The 27,943-nt window shown below is 52.2% G+C and overlaps 8 protein-coding genes and 2 non-coding genes across 10 annotated transcripts; 4 read left to right on the top strand and 6 right to left on the bottom strand.

The window, feature by feature from the left end:
- Nucleotides 1-67: 67 nt before the first annotated feature.
- On the top strand, nt 68-3,657 carry PC9H_005035 (uncharacterized protein; the record flags this gene model as incomplete). The annotated part of the gene is made up of 15 exons (XM_036774612.1): nt 68-491; nt 549-596; nt 647-796; nt 846-972; nt 1,027-1,234; nt 1,293-1,340; nt 1,393-1,475; nt 1,529-1,573; nt 1,627-1,705; nt 1,758-2,527; nt 2,581-2,884; nt 2,945-3,095; nt 3,146-3,215; nt 3,270-3,393; nt 3,451-3,657. 15 exons carry the CDS (start codon nt 68-70, stop codon nt 3,655-3,657), a joined length of 2,838 nt encoding a protein of 945 aa, XP_036633114.1.
- Nucleotides 3,658-3,743: 86 nt separating this feature from the next.
- PC9H_005034 (uncharacterized protein) lies at nt 3,744-4,078 on the bottom strand (the record flags this gene model as incomplete). The annotated part of the gene is made up of 2 exons (XM_036774611.1): nt 3,744-3,840; nt 3,891-4,078. 2 exons carry the CDS (start codon nt 4,076-4,078, stop codon nt 3,744-3,746), a joined length of 285 nt encoding a protein of 94 aa, XP_036633113.1.
- A 156-nt stretch (nt 4,079-4,234) lies between these two features.
- On the top strand, nt 4,235-5,724 carry PC9H_005033 (uncharacterized protein; the record flags this gene model as incomplete). Its single annotated transcript, XM_036774610.1, has 3 exons — nt 4,235-5,150; nt 5,213-5,499; nt 5,563-5,724. The coding sequence occupies 3 exons, from the start codon at nt 4,235-4,237 to the stop codon at nt 5,722-5,724; spliced, it is 1,365 nt and encodes a 454-aa protein (XP_036633112.1).
- Nucleotides 5,725-6,215: 491 nt separating this feature from the next.
- PC9H_005032 (uncharacterized protein) lies at nt 6,216-10,209 on the top strand (the record flags this gene model as incomplete). The annotated part of the gene is made up of 5 exons (XM_036774609.1): nt 6,216-6,336; nt 6,398-7,482; nt 7,533-7,949; nt 8,000-8,852; nt 8,915-10,209. The coding sequence occupies 5 exons, from the start codon at nt 6,216-6,218 to the stop codon at nt 10,207-10,209; spliced, it is 3,771 nt and encodes a 1,256-aa protein (XP_036633111.1).
- Nucleotides 10,210-10,688: 479 nt separating this feature from the next.
- On the bottom strand, nt 10,689-15,223 carry PC9H_005031 (uncharacterized protein; the record flags this gene model as incomplete). The annotated part of the gene is made up of 13 exons (XM_036774608.1): nt 10,689-10,728; nt 10,781-10,825; nt 10,877-11,004; nt 11,061-11,162; nt 11,218-11,481; nt 11,531-11,671; nt 11,726-12,423; nt 12,478-13,164; nt 13,229-13,744; nt 13,795-14,377; nt 14,430-14,864; nt 14,920-15,017; nt 15,070-15,223. 13 exons carry the CDS (start codon nt 15,221-15,223, stop codon nt 10,689-10,691), a joined length of 3,891 nt encoding a protein of 1,296 aa, XP_036633110.1.
- Nucleotides 15,224-15,405: 182 nt separating this feature from the next.
- On the bottom strand, nt 15,406-15,490 carry PC9H_005030. Its single transcript has one exon. It is a non-coding gene; the product is annotated as a tRNA-His (tRNA).
- Nucleotides 15,491-15,656: 166 nt separating this feature from the next.
- PC9H_005029 lies at nt 15,657-15,741 on the bottom strand. Its single transcript has one exon. It is a non-coding gene; the product is annotated as a tRNA-His (tRNA).
- An 89-nt stretch (nt 15,742-15,830) lies between these two features.
- Nucleotides 15,831-17,102, top strand: PC9H_005028 (uncharacterized protein; the record flags this gene model as incomplete). Its single annotated transcript, XM_036774607.1, has 3 exons — nt 15,831-16,041; nt 16,095-16,204; nt 16,254-17,102. The coding sequence occupies 3 exons, from the start codon at nt 15,831-15,833 to the stop codon at nt 17,100-17,102; spliced, it is 1,170 nt and encodes a 389-aa protein (XP_036633109.1).
- A 62-nt stretch (nt 17,103-17,164) lies between these two features.
- PC9H_005027 (uncharacterized protein) lies at nt 17,165-18,394 on the bottom strand (the record flags this gene model as incomplete). The annotated part of the gene is made up of 4 exons (XM_036774606.1): nt 17,165-17,681; nt 17,737-17,881; nt 17,959-18,210; nt 18,295-18,394. 4 exons carry the CDS (start codon nt 18,392-18,394, stop codon nt 17,165-17,167), a joined length of 1,014 nt encoding a protein of 337 aa, XP_036633108.1.
- Nucleotides 18,395-18,626: 232 nt separating this feature from the next.
- On the bottom strand, nt 18,627-27,881 carry PC9H_005026 (uncharacterized protein; the record flags this gene model as incomplete). The annotated part of the gene is made up of 10 exons (XM_036774605.1): nt 18,627-19,142; nt 19,201-19,439; nt 19,489-21,276; nt 22,134-22,295; nt 22,347-22,385; nt 22,449-23,598; nt 23,654-24,188; nt 24,241-26,238; nt 26,290-27,004; nt 27,317-27,881. The coding sequence occupies 10 exons, from the start codon at nt 27,879-27,881 to the stop codon at nt 18,627-18,629; spliced, it is 7,707 nt and encodes a 2,568-aa protein (XP_036633107.1).
- Between the last annotated feature and the right edge of the window lie 62 nt (nt 27,882-27,943).

The following is a 27,943-nucleotide window of genomic DNA, read 5'->3' as shown; positions in this document are numbered from 1 at the left end:
GCCTCAAGGTTACATAAATGTGCATAGATGCTTGTGCCAATGCTAGTGAATTCCTTCGCCGTTCCCCATGTTTGAGAATGTCAAGCAGACGTCGTTATTGCTTTTCTTTTTCGCCGTTGCTTTCGTCTACTTGTCCCATACCCTGAGGTCACCTACAGTGAACCTTGACTTCGTCTCTATCAGCCATTCTCGCGGGGACATCAACCGTGCCCTCGAGTTCTGTGATGCGCTGAATGCACCCTTGGACACCGTCAAGGATTTCTCGGACAGAAAGCGATCCGACAGGTATGAACACGGCACGAACGCGACGCTGATCAGAAACGCCGTGATTTGGACCGGGAGAGACAACGGAACGGAGATTCTGCGTGGAAGTATACTTCTCGACAATGGAATCGTTTGGCGCCTCGGAAGCGCGTATGAACACCTTATACGGGATGACGACGACGTGACCATCATTGATGCAAATGGTGGGTGGGTAACGCCTGGTCTGGGTGAGTCGTTCCATTTCGCTCACGCGTCTGTGCCATATTGAAGACGTTGCAATGCAGTTGATATTCATTCCCATGCCGGGATCATGAGTTCTCCGTTCACGTCAGGTATTGTAATTACCTCTTGTTTCTCTGCATCGCATCTTACAATCTGGTAGGAACGAACAATGCCGCGTCCCCCAATGGTCCTATCGTACCATGGTTGCGATCGGTAGACGGGTTCGATACCCATGATGAATCCTTCCGCCTGGCCGTGGCTGGGGGAGTGACGACCATCCAGGTTACGCCTGCAAATAACAACGCGATGGGTAAGTCGCAGCTTATGGGATAATTGCACACAACCTACTGTCAATATAGGCGGCGAGGCGTTTATGGCTAAGCTTCGGGGCACATTAGACAAGACCCCCACGTCTATGCTGATCGAACCGCCATGCGCGCTCAACGGGACCAAACCTTGTAAAGACTTCCGTTGGAGACATTTGAAGTATGCATATGCGTTTACTAATGGTTTTGGTAGTTTAACTGTGTTTGCATGTAGGTTGGCTTGTGGCGAAGATCTAGGATCCCATGGCCACCGCATGGATATGATATGGGCTCTGCGCGCGGCCCTCCACAAAGCGCGACAGCTCAAGACGGCTCAAGAAGCATTCTGCTCAAAGGTCGAGGAAGGTGTTTGGGGAGGCGAGGATTTCCCCGATGATTTACAATGGCAAGTTCTCGTGGATGCCTTACGTGGTGGCGTCAAGGTCTGTCGGTTTCGCTTTCATTGCATCCTCTTTGCTGATCGATTCCTGTTGTTACTAGACGACGGTTCATTGCCACGAAGTAGTGGACTTGGATGCTATCGTTCGCGTCAGTAGTGACGACCGTGCCGTATGCCTTAATCTTACTTACGTCCATGCAGTTATCGAACGAGTTCGGATTCCCTATCCACTCCTTCCAGGGCGCCTCGGAGGCGTATCTTATACCCAGCACGTTGAACAATACGTAAGCTCTGAGGCATACCTGGGTCAGCTATCGCATTACCTCACCATTTCTAGATGGCAAAGTGAGACTGTAATCGCCCTCTCGGCGACACGCCATCGGTGAGTTCCTCGACATTTAGAGCAGAGCTACCGTGATAATGATCGCGCCATAGATCGAAGAGGGAAACTTATCGAGGATCAGAATATGCGCCTCGCATTCTTGCGAATGGTGGTATTCCTGTCGCCTTCAAGGTTTGTCCCTCTGCTACGCTGTCATGCCTATCGCAAACAATGTGCCCTGTAGTCAGATCATCCATACTCGAACTCGAGGTACCTTCTCCAAGAGGCACAGATGGCTCACTATTATGGACTACCAGAAAACCTCGCACTCCTCGCCGTCACTTCCATTCCGGCCAACGCTGTGGGCCTAACCCATCGTCTAGGAACACTCTTCGAAGGCGCAGATGCTGATGTAGTTCTCTGGGATTCTCATCCCCTCCGCTTAGGGGCTACCCCTCTGAACGTCTGGATCGACGGGATAGCACAGTTCGACGAGAAAGTCGCAGGTGGAGAACCCAAAGGATCAGACAAGAACGTCCTTCCGGATCCCCCTAACTGGGACAAGGAAACTCGAGAAGCACTGAGGTGGGACGGATTACCGCCGTTGTTCCCAAGCAAAATCAGCACCAAGGTGTCGTTCGGGCGTGTCAAGGAAGTGTGGACCAGGAGCAGAAGGGGCGAGATAGAAGTCCTATTCCCACCGTCCTATCCTGTTGAGGAACGGCTGGCGAACGTTGTTGTCGAAAGCGGGAAGATAAAGTGCATAGGCACCGCACTAGCGTGCTTGGGCTCGCGAGAAGCATCGGCCGATATCGATCTGCACGGCGGTTCCATTTCCCCCAGCTTCATGAGCTATGGATCGGCGCTTGGGCTGGAGGAAATTGCTTCGGAGCCGTCGACTGGGAATGGTCTACTGTACGATGCCTTCGTCCACGACATACCTACCATTTTGGGAGATGCCGGTGGTGTTGTTCGGGCGATGGATGCGTTGGTTTTCAGCACTCGAAATGCATTGTAAGCCATCCATTATTGTTCCATGGCGGTGTAATAACTTTCACATCCTATAGGGTTGCTTACCGTTCGGGTGTCACTCTTGCAACGTCGTCGCCGAGGAAGAATGTCTTCGCTGGACGAACTCCTGTTATCGCGGGGGTTTCTGCTTCGTTCCGAACTGGCTTTCCGCATGCCATGGAGCAAGGCGCCATTGTACAGACTGCCACAGCCCTTCACATATCCATTGGAAGAGCCTCGCTATTTTCCAGCACGGATAGTGTAGCGGTTAGCGAACAGATGGCTGGGATCAGGCGCCTTCTGATGGGCTGGGAAGACGAGAAAACGGAGACGGGCTTGTGGTTCAAACGTGCTTCGGAGGCGAGTTCCTCCTCACCCGACAAGTATAACCTCCGGGGTGCTAACGAGGATCACAATTAGGGTGTCATTCCTTTGGTGATAGAAGTGCACAGTGCTGATATCATGGCGGCATTATTAATTATGAAGGCTGATATAGAAGACAGGAAGGGATCGTACATGAGGATGGTCTTCTCTGGGGCGACCGAAGGACATCTTCTGGCGAAAGAAATCAGTAAGTGGTACGTTTATTGGGGAGATGAACAGAGGTTTATTGGCGATCAGGTCGCGCAGGCGTCGGCGTCATCTTGACCCCGTCAAGACCGTTCCCAGCTGCTTGGGAGGACCGAAGGATGTAGGAACAACTTGCGTTCTAGCGAGATTCGCTGACAATCATGTACCTGTGCAGATTGCCTGGCCCACCCATATCGAATGATACCGCCGTTCTTAAGCTCGTGGAAGCGGGTGTTAATGTAGGAATCGGTGTGGCAGATGCCTGGGCCGCACGCAATACACGATTTGACGTTGCATTGGTGGGCTGCTGAGTTAGCTTTCAAATGTACTAATTTTCAAGATCATACTGATTACAGGTAGCTGCGGAGTCTCGGGGACGCATCACCCTTCGTCAAGCGCATGCTCTCGCATCCACTAATTTGGAGAAATTGTTAGGAGTGTGGCCTGCTGACGAGGAACATGGGGATTTGGTTGTCTACGATGGGGGAAGCGCGACAGATCTTTCGAGCAAGGTGGTTGCTGTGATTTCGCAACAACGGCACCACGTAGAACTTCTTTTCTGATAGTTCATCTATATGTACATGATCTTGCTGGACAATCAATACTATTTTCATGCGCCAAATGGATCTATGCAACTCACCGAACGGAATCATACTACTCCGAGTAGCGCTGCCCCGCCCTTCATCCCTCTGCCCCTCGCTGCCGCTAAACCAATACCCAGACAGCTCAGCAAGAACCCGGCGAACCTGTGCTTCGTCAGTGACACGCCCCTTTGCTCCTTTGTGAATGTACTCACCTGAAGAAGGCTACACGAGAAATGGAGCGCTCTTCATGTGGAGTGCGTGAGGATGTGAATATGGAACGCAGAACAGCTGGGGTAACCGGAATGTGGCTAGAGTCGTCTGCTGGCGGCGGCTGGAGAGGTGTGGGAGGCGTGGCGCGTGTCACAGTCCTTGAAGACGAGTTCGATATGGTGGAAGACATCTGTACCTGAGTGACAGCCATCACCATCAGCTCATGTGTACGGTAACAACCTGCTTCGTTTCACACCAACCCACATTCCCCAGACTTCCTCAATTGTGTGTCTTCTGTCTATTTCCACCACGAACAACGGCTAAAACAAAACATATAGCAGGAGAGATGCACGATGACCAGGCACTGTCCCAACGAGAAGACCTGGCCAGGATAGTCGACCATCTCCCACACCCAGACGACTACGCTCATATACGGCATCTCGACTTGCGACCGTCTTCTTCGCGTGCGGCCGTCGAAGACGACATACTAGCTCAAATTCTCAGCTCATGCCCCCATCTCGAGACAGCGGTTCTGTCGGGGGCACCCGAATTATCAGACAGATCGCTCATTCTTCTCGCGGAGACGTCTTCCAACCTACAGGGGCTCGGGCTCTCGGATTGTCGAAATATCACCGATGTTGGCATCCTCGAACTTACTACAAAATCGCTTCCATTGCAGTGGGTACATCTGAATGGAGTGCTCTGCCTCACGGATCCATCTATTTCCGCTATAGCAAAGACTTGCGCGAAGCTGTCAGAACTCGACTTACGTGACCTTCCACTTTTGACGCCTCTTTCAATCCGGGATGTTTGGACGTATTCACGGAAGCTACGGTCCTTACGCCTAGCGCGCTGCGCGCTCCTCACGGACAAGGCTTTCCCGTCACACCTCGGCGCGTCTGAAGACTCGTTGGGTTTAACGGAGGAAGAAAAACCCCTTCCTCCAAGGCCCACCACATGGATCGACAAACTACCGCCTTTGATGCTTGCACATTCGGCCGACAATCTTCGCGTTCTGGACATCTCGTACTGCGACAAGATTACGGATGATGCCATCGAAGGTATCGTCATTCACGCACCGAGAATACAAAATTTGGCGCTGGCTGGTTGTACCCAGTTGACCAACAAAGCCATCGACCACATATGTCTGTTGATGGACAATCTTGATTCGCTCTCTTTGGCACACGTGTCAAACGTAACGGACGGTGCGATTGTAAAGTTGGTGCGATCCTGTCCCAACCTTCGAAGTGTGGATTTAGCATGTATGTCGTCCGAAGTTGTTTACGTCTTCTCTGGAACTGAACTTCTCTCGTCGCGTGTACAGTTTGCCGAAATCTTACCGATATGTCGATATTTGAGCTCGCCAGCTTGAGTAGCTTGCGACGGTTGAACCTCATCCGGGTGCATAAGCTCACAGATATTGCCGTCCATACGCTGGCCGAACACGCTATATTTCTCGAAAGTTTACGAATCTCGTATTGCGATCGTCTATCGTTGGAAGCAGTCCACTTATTGCTAAAACGGCTTCGCCGTCTACAGCATCTGGCAGTGACCGGGGTGCCAGCATTAAAAAGGAAGGGAACAATTCGCTTCTCTGACCCTCCACCATCCGTAAGTTTGATAAGCGTGCGTTTTTACCTCTCGGTCACTCTTATCAATTGCCGGTTTCTATAGAGCTACAATGCTGATCAGCAAGCTGTCTATCGCGTCTTCTCTGCGGAGAACATTGTTCGACTCTGCAAGTTTCTGGATAAAGAAGAACGACGACGAAGGGAATCCGAGGTCAAGAATATTCCATTTACTGAGCGCTCCGACGATGAAATGGCGTTGTACTGATTGAGGTATTGGTCTGATTTGGGTACGTCAAGTAGACTATTTTAACAGTTCTGTAATAGTGTCGGCATTGCATGACATGTAATGACATGTGTAGAGGTGCGCTCCTTGCCTGCGATTATGAATGTGCATTCATATATGTCGCCCCAGGTCCGAACTTCGAGGTTCGACCGGTCTCGCGCGTCAGAAGCCTGATGTATCGGTGCTCGATATGGTATATCCATCAACGTTCAACTTCGAACCCCTTGGAGCACGACGAGCGTAAGCCAATGCTTGCTTGGTCGCATGGCTGCAGCGCGATAGATACGGACTCGAGCGTGTCTAAGGCGGCCGCTGTCCAGGCTGGCTGCAGGAAATTGAGGACATCAATTGCGTGCCTAGGTGCGTTCAAGGTCTCATGACCATTTGTCTTCAACGTTCTTCTCACTTGCGGGAAAAGGACATTTAGATGTATCTTTGTTTGTTATCTGTCGCGGTTCTGGCTCATCTATTCGATGGGAAGCCTCTGCCTCGATAAGGGTCGGAGTGCCGAAGCCGATCGGAGACCGATCTCTGTTCAGACTCCGCCAAATATTATTGGAATTTATTGGAGGTTCGGCACGTTCTTCAACGTCGGTTTGAAACCGGCGAGCCAGTGCAGCTGGGCTTATAGTCTCATATACACCGTATATCCAAGTCGCTCTTTCATCCCTCCTCTCTCTCCGACCACCACCATCCCCATCCCCGTCCACGCGCGTCCCCGACGTCGACCCTATCTCCTCCCTTCCATTCGTCGCGCGTTCCATTCTCCACGACTGCTTCTCTGTTGCTCCCGTCGCCGTGTCGACCATCGACCTCGCATTTCAACCTTCCGGCCTGGCTTTGCTTTGCTCGATCTCGCCTATGCCCATTAGCTGCTGCCTCCCAGCGCAAACAACATTGATACCGGAGAACGCGTTATCAGTCCGCGCTGCGAAGAGGCACGATCCCATTCCCGATGACTCACGAACGAGCACAGTCAAGATGAATGCCGGCCAACCTTCAATCGCAAAACGCAGAGCGCGACCAACATTGAGCGCGATATATACACTATCGCCTATAGCTGCTTCCCCCATTTGTACGCCAGGGCAGTCGGGATCCCCCGAGCCCGCTCAAGGTCCCTTGAAGGTCATTGAAGGCAAAAAATGCGCCATAAAATCCTCGTCATCAACACAAGATGCTCCCGAACCCAAGCATCATCCTCCCACGTGGATATCAACTCCACCTACGCCGCCGCCTGAACTAGTCAGACGCTCAGTAACGTGCAGAACACGCCGTTCCCCCGGACTCGTAATAACCACCTCGAATTCCCTTCCTGCCGGAAGTTCTTCACATGCACCTGCCCGTATGCCCAAGCGACGCGCTTCTATCGCCGCTATGTATACCTGGAGACTACACTCTTCTCCCGACACGCTTTCTGTTGGTCGCTCAAGCCACGAGGCGAATGTCATGGTTTCGAGTCCATTGCGTTCGGGGTCACTTGCGCTATGCGAAGCCGCCGAGGATACCGCCCAGCCAGTCGACTCCAAGCCGAGGTTCCATATTCTTGGTGATACAGGGACTGATACGGAGGAGAATGGCCCGGCTCTCTGCGAGAGTCCCGTAGAACCTATTGCGCCTTCGCCACCACGCTCTAGCTGGGACCAAGGTCGAACAACAGACAACGTGCGACGACTATATGCACTTCTAGAGCTTTTGACCACGGAGATAGGCTACCTAATTGACCTGCGCGTTCTGGTTTCGGTATGCTTGTCTCCAACTTGATTCTCATTCAATTGTTAAACCCCATCAAGGTGTACCTTCGTCAGCTCCCGCTGTTATCTGCTCGACCTCTGAGCAGATCGCATTCCTCCTTCTCGGCTATATCTCGCGTGGGTTCGTTTACGACTATAAGTCCTCTTTCCGTCCACCCCCACTCGGCCTCGCCAGAGGCTACTCCAGGTAGCAACGGAAAGGAGAACCCTCCTCCGCGGCCTTTGCTTTCAGCGAGCTCGATTGAACTTTTGATGAGGAATATTGAGGAAATCCTCGATTTACACGAGCATTTCGTGCAGGAACTACGACAGGCCGTCCTTCCCTGTGGCTTGGCTAGTGCATTAGACCACCATGCTGACTCCGAACGTCGTTTCCCTGACTTCTACGAACATATGGCGCCGGAGGTTGAGGTTGCCATTAATGCTGTGTGTACGAAATTTGCAACAGAGGCAAGCGTAATTTTTTTGATTGATTCCGTCATGTCGGACTTACCAACACCTTCTAGTCCTCCCGATTTAACGCGTATCAATCATTCTGTGCAAGTCATCCGGAAGCGCTAGATCTGATTCGCAGGGTTCAGCAGCAACATCCCCTCGAATGGCACGACTTCGAGCAAAAGTGCTCCGCTATGGCGTCAAGTTTCATTGATAGTGGGGTGGAGGGTACGGAAACGCCGTCTTCATTTCCCGAAGGGCCCATTCCACGGAAGCGAACTTCCTCGTTGTCCTCCCTCGACGGCGCCGTTCGTTCCCTGCGAAACAAAACTGGGCTGAAGCCGAAAGATTCCTATCCCTTTCCGGTTGAACCACTCAAGGAGCAGCGATCACCCCACCGGCTGGCGTTTATGGATTACATGATCAAACCAGTCCAGCGAATATGCAAATACCCTTTGTTGCTCGATCAGTTGCAGACAGGCAAGCACGTTGCTGCACCGGCGTCACGAAAATCCGGCGTGCAGGTCGTCGTGGAGAGCGCCACCCAGGCAATGCGACATGTGGCCAGTTCTGTCGACGAGGCACGCCATCGCCAGGATGTAATAGTCCAGTCTACGCTAATGGTGTCTCGAATCTGCCTCTCGCTTTCTCATGTTTCCCAGTCTACACCCCCTCAGACCCTGACGCCACCATTTTTGAACTCTCTCGGGACTTGCCTTCTTGCGGGGCCACTGGACGTCATTCACCATCAGTCTGGAAAGTCGTTGGGCAGCCGCGGGAAGCTCAGAACGAAGTATCTCGGCGCTATGTTGTATCTCGGCGGCTACTTCCTACTTGTCAAGGTCGGCAAGAACAAAATTTATGATCCGAAGCATTGGATGTCTCTGGCTGAATTTGACATCATCGACGTGCGCGAGGATGAAGGTATGTCATATTTCACTGCCACTTATCTGGTGCGCTGATGTACCGCATGGGACTGGTCACAGCTTTGCTCCCTTTTTCATTCCGATTCATTGCTAAAGGCCACCAATTTGAGCTGGCCGCGTCGTGCTACAGAGAGAAAGAAGTCTGGTTGAATGCCATCAAGGAGTCGCTGAGCGAATTTCCCAAATGGCTTGACGAACCAACAGCCAGCATTCATTGTGACGGCAAGGGTGACCTCGTTCCCTCTGATCTTGATGGTGGGCCGTTCGAAAGCATAAACGCTTTGCCCACCATTCAATCCATTCCTGAACTTGTGAACGACGACTCCAACAACTCAACCGAATCTGCACCCGCCGGTCCCATTGGCGACAGCAGTCCTTCTAGCCCTGCCGTCAAACGCGACGCGACGCCGTCATCTGCCCCTCCTAGCCGACGCTCTTCGTCAACGTCTGTGCGAAGCATCTTTTCGCCATTAGCCTCAGACTTCAGTCAGATCGTCATCTCGCGTGCCTCGGCAACAGCCCGTGCGGTCGTCGAACAGGGCATGCATGATGTTATCTCTGAAGCTTGTGTGTCAGCCCGATCTCGCGCGAGCACTTCCGAGGAAGATCTCCTCCATACGCCCACGATAGCTCGACGAAAGTCCAGGTCGTCGCTGGCCATGTCATCGCTAGGGCTTGGGAAGAATCGGACCATGAATGACGGTGTTCATATATTCAGGCGCCGTAGCTTGTTGGAATGCTCTGATACTTTGGGAAGAAAGCCTCTGTCGAGAACGAAGTCATTGGCGCTCAGGAGACAGGCAAAGAAGCTGCCCTTGATCTCGACTTCGGACCCCACAACACAAAGTTCTGCACCCTCTTCGTCGATGCCAAGTCCTATCCTCATCAAGAACCAGCCATCGTCAAGCTCGCAATCGGCTGCCAGCAGCCCTTCAGAACCTCAAACACCGCCGGTTATCACCAGAGATGAACCAGACAAATCCTCCAAGTCACATCGCTATCTACCTGGCACCATGCGCGAATTCTTCCAGCCTCGTTCCACGTCCCCAGTGCCTGCACCACTCTCCGATGTCGAGCCTGATGATGAAGATAATGCAATGAAGACGATCACACCCGGACTCTTCAAACGCTGGGCTCAAGGCTCTCTCAATCACCGCCGAGCACAAAGCGCCCCGGAAGAAGACAACACCGCCCATAGCAAAGTTGCCCAACTATTCGATTGCGATATCCGCGACTTCGAACCTTCATTACCATCAAAAACCCTTCTTCAACCCACTGTTGAGGAGCCCCCTGTCACGACCAATAAACGCATGTCGTTCTTCCAACGCATCAAGTCCATCGAAGTAGGATATTAGTGCCTATTAGTGCCTCCATAATAATTGTATACTATACCTATTCTTGCCCATCACATACGTAACTTACATTGACGAACACAGTCCTTTGCAGTTGTACTACCACCTTGCATCATTTTATTTCATACACCCGCATCAACACATTCTTATTGTAAATTGCCTCCATTCGTTCTCATTCTCATTCATATACCCTCCTATGGTTGTATGTCCAATGAATATCCATGGCTCGATCCAGCCAAAGCTAAATCTTGAGTGCAAACGTTGAGCAAAGAGCAAGGTAGCTGCTCCGATTTTGCCAGCAATCTCGATTGTATAGTATGCATGCCCAGCAGATACAATTAGGTACAAAATACAGGTATGCTTGCAGTTGCGCTTATACGGATCGAATACATTGAATTGGAGATGATAGTATATTGTATAGCATACATAGTCCTCACCAAGATGACAAGATACCGAACGGAAGCACCAAACCACCACCAGGGTTATCGGAGCAAGCCATTGGCACGAAGCAGCGCACCCCATCTATAATACAGAATGGGCATGAGGTTTGGCTATCTTTTACTAACAGACTCACTCTTCATGTTGGGACTGGACTTCAGCGAGCTTTCGCTTGAGTTTCCTAGAATACAGGGTCAGACATGGTAGGTCAACTAAGGCGGAGAGAACGCACGAATTTTCTTTAGATAGCGTATTCCTTGTCTCCTTGGTTTGTCGCAAGTCGTTGACCATCGCTGTCCAAGCCTCGTCGTCAGGTAGATTCACATCGTTGTACATGCCATCGAGTTCCTCGTTGAATGCCTACGTGTAGCTATGTCAGTACTAGCCATGTTGCATAAATAAAGTAGTCTACTCACCTCGTACATGATTTCCTTTTCGGCGATGGTTTCATCGAGCAAACTCTTCACCAGTTCACATTGTCGTCTGCTATTTTGTAGCTCAAACTTCGTCTGTTGAAGCTGATGAGCCGGACGATTAGTGGTACATTTCGCTTTTATTGAAATAAATCAATACCTCTTTGGATTGATCATTAATGTGTCTTAGCTTGGAGTAAAGATCGTGATAGTCGGTGGAAGTCCGTTCCATCTTGGTAGCAAGGTCGTCGACCAAGTTCCCAAGCGACGCCGCAGTCTTTGAGAACCCGTTATCACCAGGAGCTGGACTCATAGCACGCGCAAGTGAGGCGGACGGGAACGGCCGTGTTGGCGTTGCAGATTCTCCTTGTCTACGTCCAATTGCCTTACGCATCTCTTCCATACGCTCTTGAGCAGCCTTTGTCTATTCCACCATTAGCTTTTGTTACGACCATCAAGTATCAATGACGAACCATAGCAGGTGTCTGCCGCAGACCTCTAAAGACCTTGTCTGGCGAGGAGGGTCTTGAAATGTCATCCCCCGAAGGTGGGACAGATTTCAGTTCCTCTACCTCTAACCGAATCCTCTTGACAGCCCGGTTACAAGAATCAACCTAACAATTCAACCGTTAGCGTGTAGATAAACGGGCAAATCAGGAGGAGCGTACATCTTCCTTCGTCGTTTCTGCCAATCGCATGATATCATCTTGGTCTTCACGTTTGAGAGATCCATTCCTAGTGGGAGTGGCATGGTTGTGGTTGTGTTGTCGTACCTGCGGCGAGACCTTCCTGGCCGACACAGGTTTGGGTCGAGAAAGTGGCGAGTTGCGGGACGAAGTGCGCCACGCTGGTGACGGGGAAGGGAGCATCGACGCCGACGAGATAGAAGTCGTCTTTTTCTTGACTGACAACGGCGCGACGCTAGGTGTCGTCGGTGGGGGAGGGGACGCCTCACGCTGTTCGCGAACCTGCGCTCCACTAGCTTTAGGTGTCGCGTCCGTGTTGCCCATCGGGAACAGCGGTTGGCGTTTACTCCGCGGTATCGACGACTTGGAGTTGGTCCGAGAGGCTGGGGTGGGTTCGAAGTGTCGGTTGTCGTGTTGATAGTCCTCGTCCATGAGTTCGTCATCGGCTTCCGGCGCCAATGGCTCGAAACGAGGGCTTGGCGGTAGGGGCGAAGGGGAGCGAGGACCGAGAGGGCGGCCGGATGGTTGTGGGGACCTGGAGCGGCGGGGAGGGGAGTCGGGCTGCGAAAGGAAGCCAGGAGTTGTTGGGCGTATCGTGGGTGCCGATGATTGGGTGGTGTGCGAGTCCTTAGAAAACCCTGAGGAGCGAGAAGCAGGTCGAATAGCTGGTGGTGGATCCTCTGTAATTGTTGTTATTGTCAGTATTAGCAAGCTCATTCAATAGAGGGACATACCTTCGTATATTGTCTCTTCCACTGCCCTATCCGCCAATGAAGGAAGGGGTTTCACTGCATGCTGATTGCGGGAATTTTGACGGGCAAGCGCAAGGCGCATCGTCAAATCCCACTCCGAAGAATCCTTGTCTGCCATCGTATTCAACACCATAGAATCCTCAGGCTCGTAGTCACTGTACACATCGCCGTTCAATCGTTCGGCAGACGATTCACGAGACAACCGTTCTGAAGAGGACCCCCGCGTCACTGAGCGCGTAGGGGACGTGTTCCTGCTATCGCTCTCAAACAGCGTCGTCCCTCCAGGGGACTTCGCCCTCTTGAACAACTTCCGGGACTTCGTAGTCGTCGTCGAGCTGGCGAAGAACGACGAGTCGTCATCCCCTGAGGATACCGTTGTCGCGGCAGTAGTCGTCGAATTCGACCGGTGGCTGAACTTCATCGACCCATCGCCCGTCGACGTCGACTGCGTGAATACCGACGACCTGCTCGTGCTCGACTTCGTTCGTCTATGTCCACTAATCGACCCTCCGAAGAAATCACCCATCGCGCTCCCAGGCCGGCTGTTAAATAGATTCCGCGAGATCGCGTCAAGCCCGAAAATAGCTGCCCGGGAGCGGATGCTCGCGGTTGGGGTCGACGGCGCGGAAATGTTTCCCGTACGGAATTTAAACAATCCGAATTGATTAACTAGGCAAGGTATAAGTTATCCACGTTATTCAGATACATAGACGACCTGCAAGTAGGGACTCACTAGTCTGGGGGATCCGCGCTGCTACCCGACAACTCTGTATAATATCCTCCTCGACCTCGACATTCGGGTCACTGGATGTAACACTATATCTCGCGAGGTCACCTGCAATCGGCTGAAGCCTTATCACGACATAAGGCGGGGCAGCCATACCAAACGGCAAAGGATCGGCCGAGCCCAACGCGTCGATATGAACGACGACTTTCGTCTTCTTGTCTTCTTGAAGGAACGCTGTCCGAGTGTAGACATTGTAATACGTGCGGGCTACCGTGGTTCGTCCGGAGTGTGACTCGACCTCATGTTCATCCGCCCGGAGGACGACAGATTGTCCCGCCCTAGCACGATACCGCGCTTGTGTGCTCCAAAGATTCTCGAGGAAGCGGCGTTTATCCTCTTCCGTCTGAGTAGGGTCCATATTGACGGGCATCGGCGGGCGCACAACCGCAAATGAACGGAACGGCCTCCCCGACCATCTTTCCGACTGGTCTTGAGGGGGGTTCTCCAAGTAAAAATGCATGTCTGTACATCACATGAGGTGGCAAAACTCAACACAAAACCGATTGACGCACCAGCTCCGCCAACGTCCGTGGCCACAACTTCCGTTATATCCATGATTCCTTTACACACCATTCCGCTCTTCTTCTTTACTGTGGGCAACCCTCCCCCTCTTGTAACTTTATCCAATCCTTCCAAGCCCGACAATGCAGCACCACTCTTCTCCCCGTTTCCTGGTCTCTTCACAATCATGAGTTTATCATCGAACAGGAACAGGGTACAGTGGAGGGCGCTCGCCGCCATGTTAAGGTTCGACGAAGACGCGTTCGGCGCGTCCGTTATGATGTCTTGAACGTCAATGCAGTCAATGAACCGCCGCGAATGAGAGAATAGGCCTGGAGGGAAGCCATCGACTGAGGCGCTGAGGCAGTACATGATGGCGGCGCGTTTCGTCTGTTCGTCCGCCTCTGCTTGTGCGATCTTACTCGCGATTTCGTCAGCTTCGATGAGCTTTGCTCGTTGAGGGTCATCTTCTGCCATGTGCTTGATCATGGTGCGGAATAATAGGGTGTATCGTGGTATACGTTGAACCGGTTCCATGAGCAGTTCCCGTAGACCAACGCGATTGCGACTGTCCGCCGAGGAGTATTTGATGCGCTAAACGGGGTCAATTTGAAGGTCAAAGCGGTAGAAAGGGTAGAGAACATACGTCAATAAACGCCCCAAATCCTGAAGACCTCTTCGCGATTTCACGCTCGAATATACTCTGCGCCTCTTCTCGCTTCGTGTAATATTGCTTGTAATGCTCGAAGCCCTTCAACTCTTTGAAGTGCTTCAGACAGATGTCGCCGATGCCACCGACGGCACCATCGCCGTTCGAGGCCATCATGGCGTCTAGGTCGGCCAGGAAAGCCTCATTGACAGGGACGAGATTGTCTATGTTGCCGAAGAGGGTCTTGGCTTCGTACGACGGTATAATAGCGGTTTCTTTACTGCGCGAGAACTTCCTGAGAGGATCGGCGTAATCGTTCTTGAGCGTCCGTATACGTTGCACGTAGGACCGCTCGGTAGAAACGAGTTCATTGATCACGGATGTGAGAGCAGATGTGTTGGTAAGAGCACGTTTGCGCTGGAGGGGACCGTCCTGCACAACATCACTGTAAGCCACAGTGCAATAGTCAAGAACATGGAGCACCAACAGCATTGTTGAGGGCTGGATTGGAAGACGACGAGAGTATACTTGTTTCTGAACATGAATCGAGGGGCTCTCCAAGGGATAGGACTAACTCTTGAATATCTGCAGAACGTCAGTGTCTAGTGCCTTTACTTCCAGGATGGAGCACCCATACCGTCAGGTAGCCGTCTCCCATTCTCTGAGCCTTCAATAACAACCCCGCAATAGAATATGCGTTTCGTGAACCCGGGTGGCAGGTGTCGAGAAGGTTTGGGAGAGTCGCCGGTGGAAAGAGGGATTACCTTGCGAGGCGAGGAGCTGAGGGCCATTTATTGAGGAAGAAGGTTAGTGGATGAGTGCAGCGTCTGTCGACATGAAATGGTCTTGTAGGGGAATGCAGGGCTCGCGAATAAAGACGAGCAGGGTATGCTCTTCTCTTCAACTTCTCCCTCACAGTCACGTGGGCGTGATTCGAATCGCGCCCCGCGTGACAGGAAAATAGCAAAAAACATGTCCGTAGCTGGAATCGAACCAGCGGCTCTTCGGAGCAGGAGATGTTCCACAACGAAGTGATTTAACCCCTAATCGATACGGACTCTTATAAAACATCACCCAGAAGGAGCCACCAGCTACAAATTTTAGTGTAATGGTACTGCAGATTTTCAGAGAACCAAGCTCTTCGGAAAAGGTATGTCTATGGTGCGCTTGCATCTGTATGACCAAAAACTTCTTATAAAAAGACTGAATGGAAACCATGTCACATGTCCGTAGCTGGAATCGAACCAGCGGCTCTTCGGAGCAAGTGTTATTCCACAACGAAGTGATTTAACCCCTAATCGATACGGACTTGCGGAAATGATGACCAGGTGTTTGATAATAGTACAAATTTCTTATTTCGAAGATCTTCGAAAGTAAACCACTGAACTGCACAGCTGCATGTCTCGTCCGCCTATCACGTCCGCCTCAATCACCTTCTTGGGCACTGCATCCGCCCAACCGTCTTCTACGCGTAATCACTCATCTCTTGCACTGCGATTAGGCGGCGATGTCTGGCTTTTTGACTGCGGCGAAGCGACTCAGCATCAACTCCAGAGGAGCACCGTGAAACTAGGCAAGGTCGAGAAGATCTTCATAACTCACACCCACGGTGGGAGGCTCACTCAGATCGAAGAGCAGCCATCTGATAATCTCAACCTCCAGGAGATCATATTTTTGGGCTGATCCCAGTGCTGGCTAGTCGTCTCAACGGCGCAGGTGGTACTGTTGACGATGCCGATGACCCAAGGCATCAAGTCGATCACCAAATGCCAGTCAGGACATGCGTATCTCCTTGACTGCTTCATACTTAGCCTTTCTCAGCCGTTAGAAATATACGGGCCCTATGGCACGCGTGCCTACGTTCGTAGCGGCTTGCTGTACACCCATACTTTACTCTCGGCCCCGTATGTCGTCCACGAGCTCCGCACACCGTCCGATCCACCGTCTGGCGACAACATATCTCTGCCGCTGCACTCGGCAGAGCTACCATCTGGACGCGATATTCTGCAGTCAGAGGATCAACCTCTATGGACAGACATATACAAAGACGCTGTTGTGTCGGTGTCCGCTGCACCTATCTTCCACTCCGTTCCGTGTGTAGGATACGTCGTTACTGAAGCGCCCGTACCGGGTAAGATCGACCCCAAGCAATATGCACCAGAGTTGAAACGCACGGGGGCACCTATGACTCTGATGAGGCAACTGCAACAAGGAGAGTCCGTGCAACTTCCTGACGGGACCATCCTTCACGGTCCACCCCGCCGACCTGGACGTAAAATCGTCATTCTAGGGGATACGTACGACGCCTCGCCCATAATACCACTCGCCAAAGACGCGGACATCCTCATTCACGAAGCAACAAACGCCCACTTGCCAGATGTCGATTCGCATACGAAGGCTACAGATACGTACGAGAGCGTAGAAGAACGAGCAAACTCGAGAGGGCATTCGACACCGCAAGTAGCTGGCGCGTTTGCCACACGTACGCGCGCAAGGAAGTTGCTCCTGAATCACTTCTCTGCGAGATACCCAGGGGACGACGATTGTAACGAATGGTCGAAAAAGGTGATGGATGCGATCAAGTCATTGGCAGCAACAGAATACGAAGGAGAGATAGTTTGTGCAAGGGACTTCATGACAATAGACTGTAAATTACCGATTTTGGATTGAATCAACTGTGTAAGAACGGGAAAATAAGCAACGAGTGCTCGAAAGTACAGATATTGACTAAATCATTCAGGTGCATCTGATAGCTCTGAGCTCTCGTCACTCGCCTCGCCCTCCTCCAACTCCTCTCTTATCCGCTTCACCTTACTCCCCTTGCCCAAGTTCGAATTATCCTCCTCCACCTCCCCCATCTCGATATCATTCTGCCCCGCCTCACTACCCTCCGCACGCGTCACCTGCCCCTCCGCCGGTTCAGAGTCCACCCTGTTGTTATCGCTGAACGTCTCCCCCTCCTCCTTCTCTTCCTTGATATCCATGGACATAGACGCCTCGCCCCGCGAGCTCTCCCTGCCCGTGCCCGTGCTGTCCACAGTCTCCCGCCCTTCGTCAGGTCCAGGGGACACCCTCGGCGTATTGGCCACAGATGTGGACGCCATATCGACGTCCTTGCCCGTGAAGCGCAGGGAGCCAAGGTTGGCGATGATGCTGTCGAGAGCGGATTTTTGGTTGCGTATTATACGGTCCTGAGAGTCGTGTTCTGATTTTATGGTAGCCATGTCACCTTCGAGTGCTTGGATGGACCTAGTATATCATAATTTAGTATCTATGAGAATGAACGAAGGGGAATGACACTGACTGTTCCAACTCTTCTCTACTGGGGAGCATGTTCACCTTCTCCGCAATAGCATCGTATTCTAGTTTCCGCCTTCTCTGTAGCTGTGCATGCTCCAAGCTCGTCTTCAGCTGTTCAATCTGCCCTTTCAGCGTCCCATGTTCGTCCTCTGTTCGTTCAATCGTTTGAGTTCCCCAAAACTCCAACCATACCAGAGCACAATAGGCGAAGTGATCAGCCACTTACCGATTCTCAACCGTTCACGCTGGTACTCCTCCACCTGCCGCACCTCGCCCTCGCATATCATGACGCTCTTCTTCAGCATCAGATGGAACGACGACAGCTCCACCAGGAAGGCCTCCCGCGCATCGTCGATTGCCACCTCCGCCTGCGGCGATTTGCCTGTCTGGAACGCGATGGACGTGTACGCATGGAATTTCTTGATGACGCGCCGCAGGGGCCGCTCGTCGTTCGTTATGCGTGTTAGGATGACGTGATCTAGAGCACAATCGGACAAGACGAGTCAAGCTGAGGGTGAGCTGGGTATAGGACGTTGAGGAAGGCTGGGGGATTCGCACGTACCTTCTTCTTCCGTGGTCAGTGGTGGAAACGAGATATTTTGATCTCGATTAGAGTTCAGAGAGGGCGATTGTGCTGCTGCGTTATTTTGTGCGGTCGCCATCGAAGGAATGTTCGCGTTGCGCGCGTAATGGTGAGGGTAAGGTGTAATGCATTGTGGGTGTATACACTTGTACTTACCACCAACTGAGACAATCAGGCCTCTTATAGGGGCGCTGTGGTCAAGAAATGTTCGACTGACTGCTACCCGGTATATAATAAGTCCCGTCGACATACAAGTATCCAACAGTCTGAACACCCATTTTACAGAACAGCTGCAGCGGAGAATACACTCTCTACCCCCACTCCTCCGAGTCGGGAACGAAGGGCGTAACAAGTTCATACGTATCCTCGTTCCCTCCGCCACGTCGGGGCTTGTTCCCTCTGCCGATGACCCTCTTGAACAATCCCCCAACCCCACTCCGCTCATCGTTGTCATTCAAATCCGTGTCGACATGCGAGTTCGGGAACGCCTGGTCGACCATCTTCGCAAGCTTGCGCATTCCGCTGGAGCTATCATTGATATACCTCCGAGATTCCTCCAGAGCTGCTTGCAAGTACATAGCCAGGTTAGGGAAAGTCACTGGAAGGGAGGGGAACGGTAAGTTCTCTGTTGAGGGTATTACGTAGTACTTGGACACAGCTGAGTCCGAGTCATGGAGAAGTGTAGGCACGGAGCCTAGAGTGAAGGTGTATGGCAGCTGGCTGGTATCATTGTTCGTGTACCTGTGAGCATTGGGTAGGTTGGGCGGTACTGGATGGTCGATCTTTAACCAAAGGACAACACGCCAATCGGGAGCGGAATGGTGAGGCTACATCACACTTATGAGTAAAAGATGTGCATTTATGAACTCGTGAAAGCAGACATACCTTGACAAACTGAACGACCGTGCGGAGGTGAAGTGCGTGCTTGGCCACCGCTATGCCTTCGATAGTGGGTTCCACTTTGGTGCCACTCAATCTCGCCATCAATTTCAGCAGACTACGCCAAGTGGGTGCTTGGAGGTGCAGAGGAGGACACTTTCCATAGGGGAGGTTAATGATATTAGGGAAGGTACCTTGCATTGGCACAGGACGCTGCATCACACTTGGGGACACAAATCCGATGGCTGACTTGGAGTCAGTGCGGGTTACGGTAGGAAAGGGACATTAACTTACATACACCTCGAAGGAGGTCGGAATCCACGAAGTTGTTGGCGTTGACAGGCATCATCATCGATGCCGGCCTCGCCTCTGTCGCCGACCCTGGCTTCAGCTGACGAATGGTTGGGGAGGTGTCTACTTGCGGGCTTGAAGGTGCATACGAGAGACGAGGGGACACTTCGCTTGATGGGCTTGAAGGAGTATGAGACGGAGAAAGCGGCGCTTCAGAATGGGACGAGCTTGACGTTTGTGCTCGTGGCAATGTCGGCCTTGACGGCACAGACAAACTCGATTCATTCCGTTGCTTCTGAGTGAGCGCTTTCTCATAGGGCGAAGCTGATTCGAACGACGTATTGCTTGAGTTCCGTGATAAAGATGCTCCATCGCTGGCGCCGCTGGCGATGACATCGTCGTAGGCGGGTAATATTGGTTGCGACGTAGAAATAGTTGGCATCAACTGAGGGGATGATGGTCCGGAGTAGTGGGGATGGGAGGAAGAAGGGGATGCCGAACCTATGGGTGGACCTAGAGTGTCCGGCCTATTCAATTGCTGCGTCGCGTCCTCTGAAAGCTGTTTTTGGGTAAAGGCTTCAGGAGGAGAGTCTACACGGAAGGGAGAGGTCGGATACGATTTAGAAGAACCCTGGTGCTGCTCAGCGTACGGCGGTGCGCTTGAGCTTGCATGAAGTTCCTCTTCGGCCGCTAGCCGTCTTGCTAACGCCTCGTCCTCAGACAACGGCGGTATGGCAGGTGATTTGCTGGGGCCCGCAGAGGTGGGAGGATTGACTGGTGATGGCGGACCATCCTCATTGGCCAACATCCGAGCTAACTCTTCATCCTTGGACGTATCAACTCGAGTATCCAACCTTCGGCTAGCCATTTGCTCTTTCTCCAACTTCGACGGAGAGGAACGCGTTCGCGCCTGATCCTCTTCGTGATGGAAAAAGGGCGGCGTAGAGTTACGGTGAATGGGCGATGATAGCTCCGGGATAGTGGAGGGAACGAAAGGAGGGAAGTGTGGTTGTATGGCTTGTCCAGGGGTATAACTATGAGCCCTAGTCATCTTGTCTCTGGACGGACCTGCGCTATCTAGAGATTCCGAGGACCACCTGATATTGCGATTAGATAGATTGATAGACTCGGACAAAGCTCGCGCTAAATCTTCGTCTTCTTGAGAAGACAACTTCAGCGCGAGTTCCGTTTGTCGTGTAATTTCTGACTGAGAAAGGGCCAAGGCCAAGGCTAGGTCGTCGCTACCATTAGGACGAGTTTCATTTGGATCTGTGGTGGGCGGTGCCGAGTGATGCCCGCTAGTAGAGGCATACGGGATCGAATGTAAGCTATGATCTCTATCTTCAGCTTTGGGATTGGGGGGAAGACTGTAATGATGCGTGGGTTTTGGGGGGACTGGAGGCGGGGCTGGAGCTGGAGCGGTAGTTGTACGGTGCAAAGGGAACCCGTACAACTCTCTGGATCCTGTCGGGATTTGTTGCATGGAAGGGTGCTGTCGTAGCTCTCTATGTCCGTAGGATGGTTGTGAGAAGCGGGGATCCATGTAATTGGGCCTCATGTTCGCCTGGGGCGCAGGGGGTTGAGAGAAGAAGATATCAGCTCGATGTGTCGTAGAAGGAGCGAACCCTGGTCTCAGCGCGTTGGGATGTTGAGGTATCTGCGGAGGTGGTGGCGGTGGTGGCGGTTGGGCATGGTTATAAGAGTAATGCGGCCCCGGGGCTGTCGACGGGCGGTATTGGTTCGGAGGTGGTCCTGGATTGGCTCTGGAAGCAGTAGTAGGTCGTGAGGGGCCTATGGAGCAAGCAAGTGAAGTCTCATCAGACCAGCCTTCCAGCAAGACATCGACCGGACACAACCAGCCAAATAGTACGGGATCCAGAGCCACAATTTGAGCGCATTTAGGGCCCCGTACTCATGAGCTCTGACGCGGACAGCTCAGCGGGCAATTCAGGTGGGCGGATGCTCACCTTGGTACGAGTAGGAATGCATCTGATACATATGTTGCCAAACGGCGCTAATGGGAGATCTGAGCAGCGGGCGGTGTGAGCACAGACGATATCGCAGACACGTCGAGGTGCTGGGGAGGCTTGAATACGAGATGCAGTCCCTTGCGCGCAGCGCAACTAAGTACTAAGCTTGTAGTCGACCGTTTGGGCGTGCAACAATACAATGCTGTACTGGTGCCATAGGTATAGGCGCTGTCACGATCAGCACTTGTCAGGAACACCGCCACCACGGCTCGTCGGCAAAGATTCGGTTCGAAATCAAGATCAAGATGATCTTCACCAAGTAGTATCACAACTATGTCTAGGGTACAGTGCAAGAGGTAGCCGAAGCAATGCCAGTGAAAAATAAAGTGTGTGCGGGTGGGTGTATATGCTTGCAAAACGAGAAAGTATCATAGCGATAGTTGGAAAGGTGGGGCATGGGGTGGTTTGCGACGAATCGAAACAATGCGAAAAAGACAATGAGAGAACGTGTTCGAATATAGTATTCATAATGCGATAGGTGGGGAATGCGAAGCTGTCAATTTTGTGGTCCCTGGTCCTTGCATTGTTGTGGTCTTGAACCCAATTTGACGCATGACATCTACGAAACATTAGGTTCAAGCTCGAGTTGAGAAACTACTACCTAATATCGGTGCTTACTGAGAAGGTCAGCCTTTTGCAACGGCTTCGCAAGAGAGGCGACGAATACGTTGTTGGCTTCGTTCATGTCGATACCACTATAAGCGCTGACGGCAATGATTGGTGTATTTGCGTTTCTACCATTGGTGCTTTTGATGTACCGAGCGGCACCTTCACCATCAACTGCGTGGGGTATGAGACGGAGCGCCACTAAACAGAAAGACAACCACTTACGAACTGGCATTTGTAGGTCCATGAGGATAACATCAAATTCTGGAACAAAGAGGATGAGCGTCATATCCCCAACGCGACGGCATAGTTGAGCGACAAACTTACTGATATCACCCATCGCAACACTGATAGCTTCGGACCCATCAGCGACGACCACACAACGACAACCCAATCGAATGAGCAAAGTTTCGATGATCTTAGCTGTAATGGGATTGTCCTCAGCGAGTAAGCAGGTTACAGCTCGATCATTGGGATCAGGCCCCTTCTTCAGATCGATTGAATGAACAGAAGATGATGGAGTGTGGTAGTCGTGGTAAGCGGACCCGTTGCCAACCGAGGAAAGGTTTTCAGAACCCGAAATGTCGCCACTGCTAGAGATAGATGCTGTCCGTAGCCGACTCGGCATGGAATTCCGACGATCCACACCCTCAAGGTGGCTCTGCTTGAACCTTTCGACGGCACCGTATTCTGAGTGTTTCCTGATATGTCCGCCGAAAGCTCCCGGTGCAGAAGGAGGAAGACTTGCTCTAGAGGGTGAGGATGCTATGGATGATGTAGATGTGGCCGGAGATGGTGGACCCGTGTTCATAACCTTGTTGTCAGTCGCAGTGATAACGCTAGGAGGCTTCTTAAAGCGCTGCGATACACTGCGTTTCCGCGAGTGTATGCCAGGCTCGGACAATGTATGCGTTAGGGGTGCCATCTGGTCGGTCTTCAATTTACGAATAACATCATCGTTAGCCTGTTTGAGAATCGGTACGTTCTTGAAACTGAAAGAGCCGAAGTCATCGCCGCTAGGGGAGATATTGGAATCACGGCTGGGTATAGGGATGGCCAAAGGAGGCAGGCTGGTATCTGCGACAGGGCTATCGCCAGGTCGGTTCGTAAGTGCTACTTGATCGTCATCATGGAAGAGTTGTGGAATAGCGCCACGGGGATCAAAGTAGTCAGTAGACTCTGGGTCAGTAACTTGAGGGATGAAGGCAGCTTCAGTTGTAGTAACTTTGTCCCAGTCGATGTCTGCTAAAAATGGATGGGCCTTGACCTCCTCCGCGCCTTTCGCGCCCAGCCGTTGAGTCGGATCGAGCGTCATTAGCCGCTGCATGAAATCGCGGGCTTCATCGGAGAAGTCCACCCAGTCTTCGTGCCACTCGATATGACCCGAAAGGATGTTCTCGAACACCTTCTCCGGAGTTTCTGCGTGAAATGGAGGCAGTCCATAGAGAAACTCGTATGTGATAACGCCCAAGGCCCACTGCAAAGATATGAAATCAGCGCGAGTAAAAAGGTACCATCGCAGAAAGGCCAACCCAATCTACTGCCGCGTCGTCACCGCGAAGACCAAGAATAGTTTCGGGGGCGAGATAATCAGGCGTCCCGACGAACTTTTGCTCGCCAGGAGGAGTTCCGGAAAACGAGTTCGAGTTCGAGTTAGAATGGGAGTGTGAGCGAAGATCGGTAGTAAGTTCTGTTGCGAAAGACTGGAGAGGACTCTCCGAGGTCTTGCCGCCCCTTCGCAGAAGACCACCAAACGTATCTGAGGCACCGAATTCGCTGACATCATCTGTAAGAGGTAGATAAGGCGAATTTCCATGACGGCTGATTGACTGTGGCCGGTGCGTGAAGTACGAACCTCCAGAGCTTGCATCAGGGTGGATTAGAGGCGACGATAAATATGCAGAGTCGAGAGATGGAGGCCGAGATCTTGAGTTGTACCTGGTCAAAGGACGGGAATTCTGGCTTTCATGCGTCTGGCGGCCGAGAAGGCCAATCCTGCTCAGCCCAAAGTCGGTGAGCTTCAGATGGCCATGTTGGTCAATAAGGAGGTTGTCAGGTTTCAAGTCTCTGCAAATCAGCGTTAGCAAGAGTTATCTAAAGGATAGACAATGGTCTTTACCGATGTACTATACCGCGCTGATGTAGATATTCTAATCCAAGGACGACCTCCGCGATATAGTTCTTTGTCCATTCCTCAGGAAGCGAGCCTAGGGACTTGATCAAGGCGGCGCAATCACCACCATTCAGGTACTCCATCACAAGATACAGATTATCTTTGCTCTGGAAGGTGAAGTAAAGCTTCGCCACGAATGGGGACTCGGCCTGTTTCATGAGGATCATGCGTTCAGCCTTGACATTCGTGATTTGATTCTTCGCAATCATGTCAGCCTTCTTTAACACCTTGATAGCGTAGTAATCGCCCGTGGCTTTCTTCTTCGCCAAAAATACCGAGCCAAAGGCGCCCTTGCTAATGGGTTTGATTATATCGAAATCCTTGATAGATGTAGGGTTGGTGCGCGACAAGGGGGCAACCGAGGGTTGTCGGGGAGAGAGGGGACCAGGAGGACTGATGATCTGACTGGCAGCTGTCGAATGACGTCGATGGGCACGTTTGGTCGAAGGTTCGCGAGTGAGACCGTCTTTTGGAACTACCCGGGGAGAAGCCGGCGGGGTAATGACTACTCTTGGTTCGAGAAGACTTTGTCCGGATCTACGGTGCTTCATGGTAGGCACAGTGGGAGGGTCATCAAGGCTCATGGGTGGGGGATGTTCCTCTGGCGAGGACGGAGCGACGATGGGCGCTGCCAGGGCGAGAGGGGAGGAAACTGAAGAAGGGGTAGACGAGCGTGTATGAAGGGACTGCCGAGTGTTGTATGCAACAGGGTGAGCGGGAATGGGAGCAGAAGGAGGACGCGTTTCTGGGGGAGTCCATTGAGGGGCGGGAGATGACGACGCGAGGGGTGTCGGCTGAGTAGTTGATGGAAGGTCACCAGTGTACGCATACTCAGAGGTCGTACTTGAATGATCGTCATCCGGAACGTTACCTCCAGTTTCACCGTCTTCAACAGATTCATCAGAGTCTGAATCACAGTCAGCAAGTGCTAGCGCTCGTTCAACCCTTTGTTCCCATTCATGCCAGATCTTCTCAGAATACCGAATAGTGTTCTGCATTCGAACAATATTGTCAATCTTCTGGCGCATGACCCGCTCTGCATCCTGGACAAGCTGCCCCAAAGCAGCGTCCTCGGTGTTGGGCTTACTCCACGTCCGAACTGTAGTGATTTTACGTTCGGAGCTGGGCGACAGCAGTCGCTGGCGTTCGATGGGCTCCTTGGCTTCTTCTTCCTTAAGGGATGGTACTGATATTTCTGATGCAGTCTGCAAAATGTCCTCGAGTTGTTCCAGAAGCCGTCTCTGCATCTTCTTCACACTGACCCCTCGCATCCTGGCAGAACGGAACAAATGGAGCGGGGAAGACACGATGGGAGAGGAAGACGGGGTAAAAATGGTCATCCCACGATAATCTGGCGGGTTCGCTATTGTCGCCTTCTCCAATGCTGTAGCCAGGTCGCGAATTGTGTTGCGTAGCTCGCCAATGGATTCGTTGCACTCGGCTATCTCAGCCTCAAGTCGATGAATTTCGACACAGGTTTCGCTGTGCTTTTCGAAGTACCATTGCGGAATTTGGCTTTCGCATATCCGACAAAGGATAGGCTCCGCGCTGATGGGTTGGCTGAATGGAAGACTGCTCAGCTCATCTTCCCCCTGATCTGTAGGTTCCGCAGTGTTGGGTGTTTCGGAAGGTTTCTGTGTGACATCCTCCGCTTGTGATTCAAGTTCGTACCTAGGAGGTGCGATGGGTTTGACGACCCACATAGTGTGAGAAGGCAATCCATCCTCGCGGTCGATCATTAGCATGCCTTTGGCTTCCATCAGCTGATATAGGGCGGACGAGGAATCCCTGTTGTCGCTTGGCTCTATCCTTAGGTTGAAGCGAACTTCGACGGTGCGAGAGTCATCGTCCTGTAGACGCTGCGTGGCTTCGCGGAACACCGTCTCGTCTCCAGGAGCAAGGAGATGGGATATTCGCGTACCGGCAAGATCCTCCGGGTCCGTCCTGAGCAGCGAAGTGTGAACAAAGCTCAAAGAAAGAAGGAAATACACATACCCGACAACCCCTCGCCAGGCATAATTCACCCATATGAAGTGATCGCCGTCGAGACTAAGTTCTAGGACGATATTCTGGTTCTGGGCTGTCTCCGCTTGTAAACGCAGGCGTTCTGTTGCTAACACCCGAGCCGATTCAGCGTTATCAACGGGCTTCTGGGGAGAATGAGCGTTGGGTTCGGCTTCGTGAGTGGGATTCGGAACATATAGATCCTTGGTATGTTCGTCTCTAGACTTTCGGCCGTGACTTCCTGGTCTAGACGAGCGTGAGCGATTCTCATCATCCACGTCGAGGAACGTCCTTTCAGTAGGCTCCGCGTGACGTATTGAAGAGGTCACTGAAGGGGGAGGTTCATCGGCAGGTTTAGTGACGAACATCAAAGGCTCGTCTTGCTCGTCGTCATTGTCGTCGAAATTCCAGAATTGTTTCTCGGCCTCCCACCATTCGACCACACGACTAAGGCTAGCAACAGCAAGCAACACCTGAACGTACCAGTTCCGGCCGTGCCAGTCTGGATGCTCGTCCCAGACTTTGCCAATACTTTGGACCCTTTGAACAAGCGCCTCGCATACCTTAGGCTGAGCGGTAAGTTGAGCCACAGACATGTCGATGATATCCGTAGCCACACTTATGACTGCGTACAAAGTAGTCATGATGGGATCAACGGGATCATCAACTAGAATGCGAGATGAACGTCGGTTGCCGGAAGAAGGAGCTGAGTGTCCATATTCCGAAAAGCTCGCGTGGGTGGAAATGGGGGGAAGTGGTGAACGCGAACGCGAAGTTGATCGGGAACTCTGAGCTGACCTAGCCGGACGCGTAGGAATATGGATGGTGCGAGATAAGCGGCGGGACGAGACACCCTGTGAGCCCCAGGATGTAGGAGCACTATTGGCGGCATTTGACTGCTTTCGAGTAAGGGGAGCTTCAGGCAACAGGATGGTAGAGGTGGCTGGGCTAGAACCTACTACGCTAGAAGATACTGAGGAGCTAAGTGGTCGATCCCAAGGTACCGTATGTTGCCTACGCAGTGAAGCGGGACTGATAGACGTGGAAGATGAAGCCTGCAGACCAGGAGACGAAGACCAGTGGGCTAACGCTGGCGGGTTGCCATCTTCATCGGTATTCGCGCGTTGCCTGCCATGTTGACCATACTCAACCTCCGCCTCATAACCACCATCGGAGCTGGATTCCTCAGCCTGCAGAGCAGACCTAAGGTCCGCCGGTTGAAGCACGAAAGGCTCGCTCAGATGGTCGTAATCACCGATCTGTGAGTCTCTGTCTCGTCCTCGATCCCTACACTCGCGCTCCGTTTCATGGTCGCCCGCTCTGAGTCGGTCCTCAAAGAAAGCTGTGATGTTATTGGTGATACGCTGGAGTTCCTTGTCGCATTCTGCCTTGGCTGCTTTGAGGCGCCTCGTCACATGTCGCCTGACAAAAGGCATCGACACGGTGTTAGATCCAGAGCCATGATGAGTGCTGCTGCTGCTATTGTATTGGAGCGGGGGAGGTATTGGGGATATGGCAGCTTCTGGGGAGAATACGAGTGGGCTGGGAGGTTGGCGGCGCTGCGACTGGCCGGAATCGACCATGACCAACTACGAGACAGTAGACTGCACAGATAACCGTTCAGAGCTGAGCTCGGTGGGAGGCA

The sequence above is a fragment of the Pleurotus ostreatus genome, assembly GCF_014466165.1.
Source record: "Pleurotus ostreatus strain PC9 chromosome Unknown scaffold_3, whole genome shotgun sequence".
Lineage (NCBI taxonomy): Eukaryota > Fungi > Basidiomycota > Agaricomycetes > Agaricales > Pleurotaceae > Pleurotus > Pleurotus ostreatus.
This window is presented reverse-complemented; position numbering and strand designations above follow the sequence as displayed.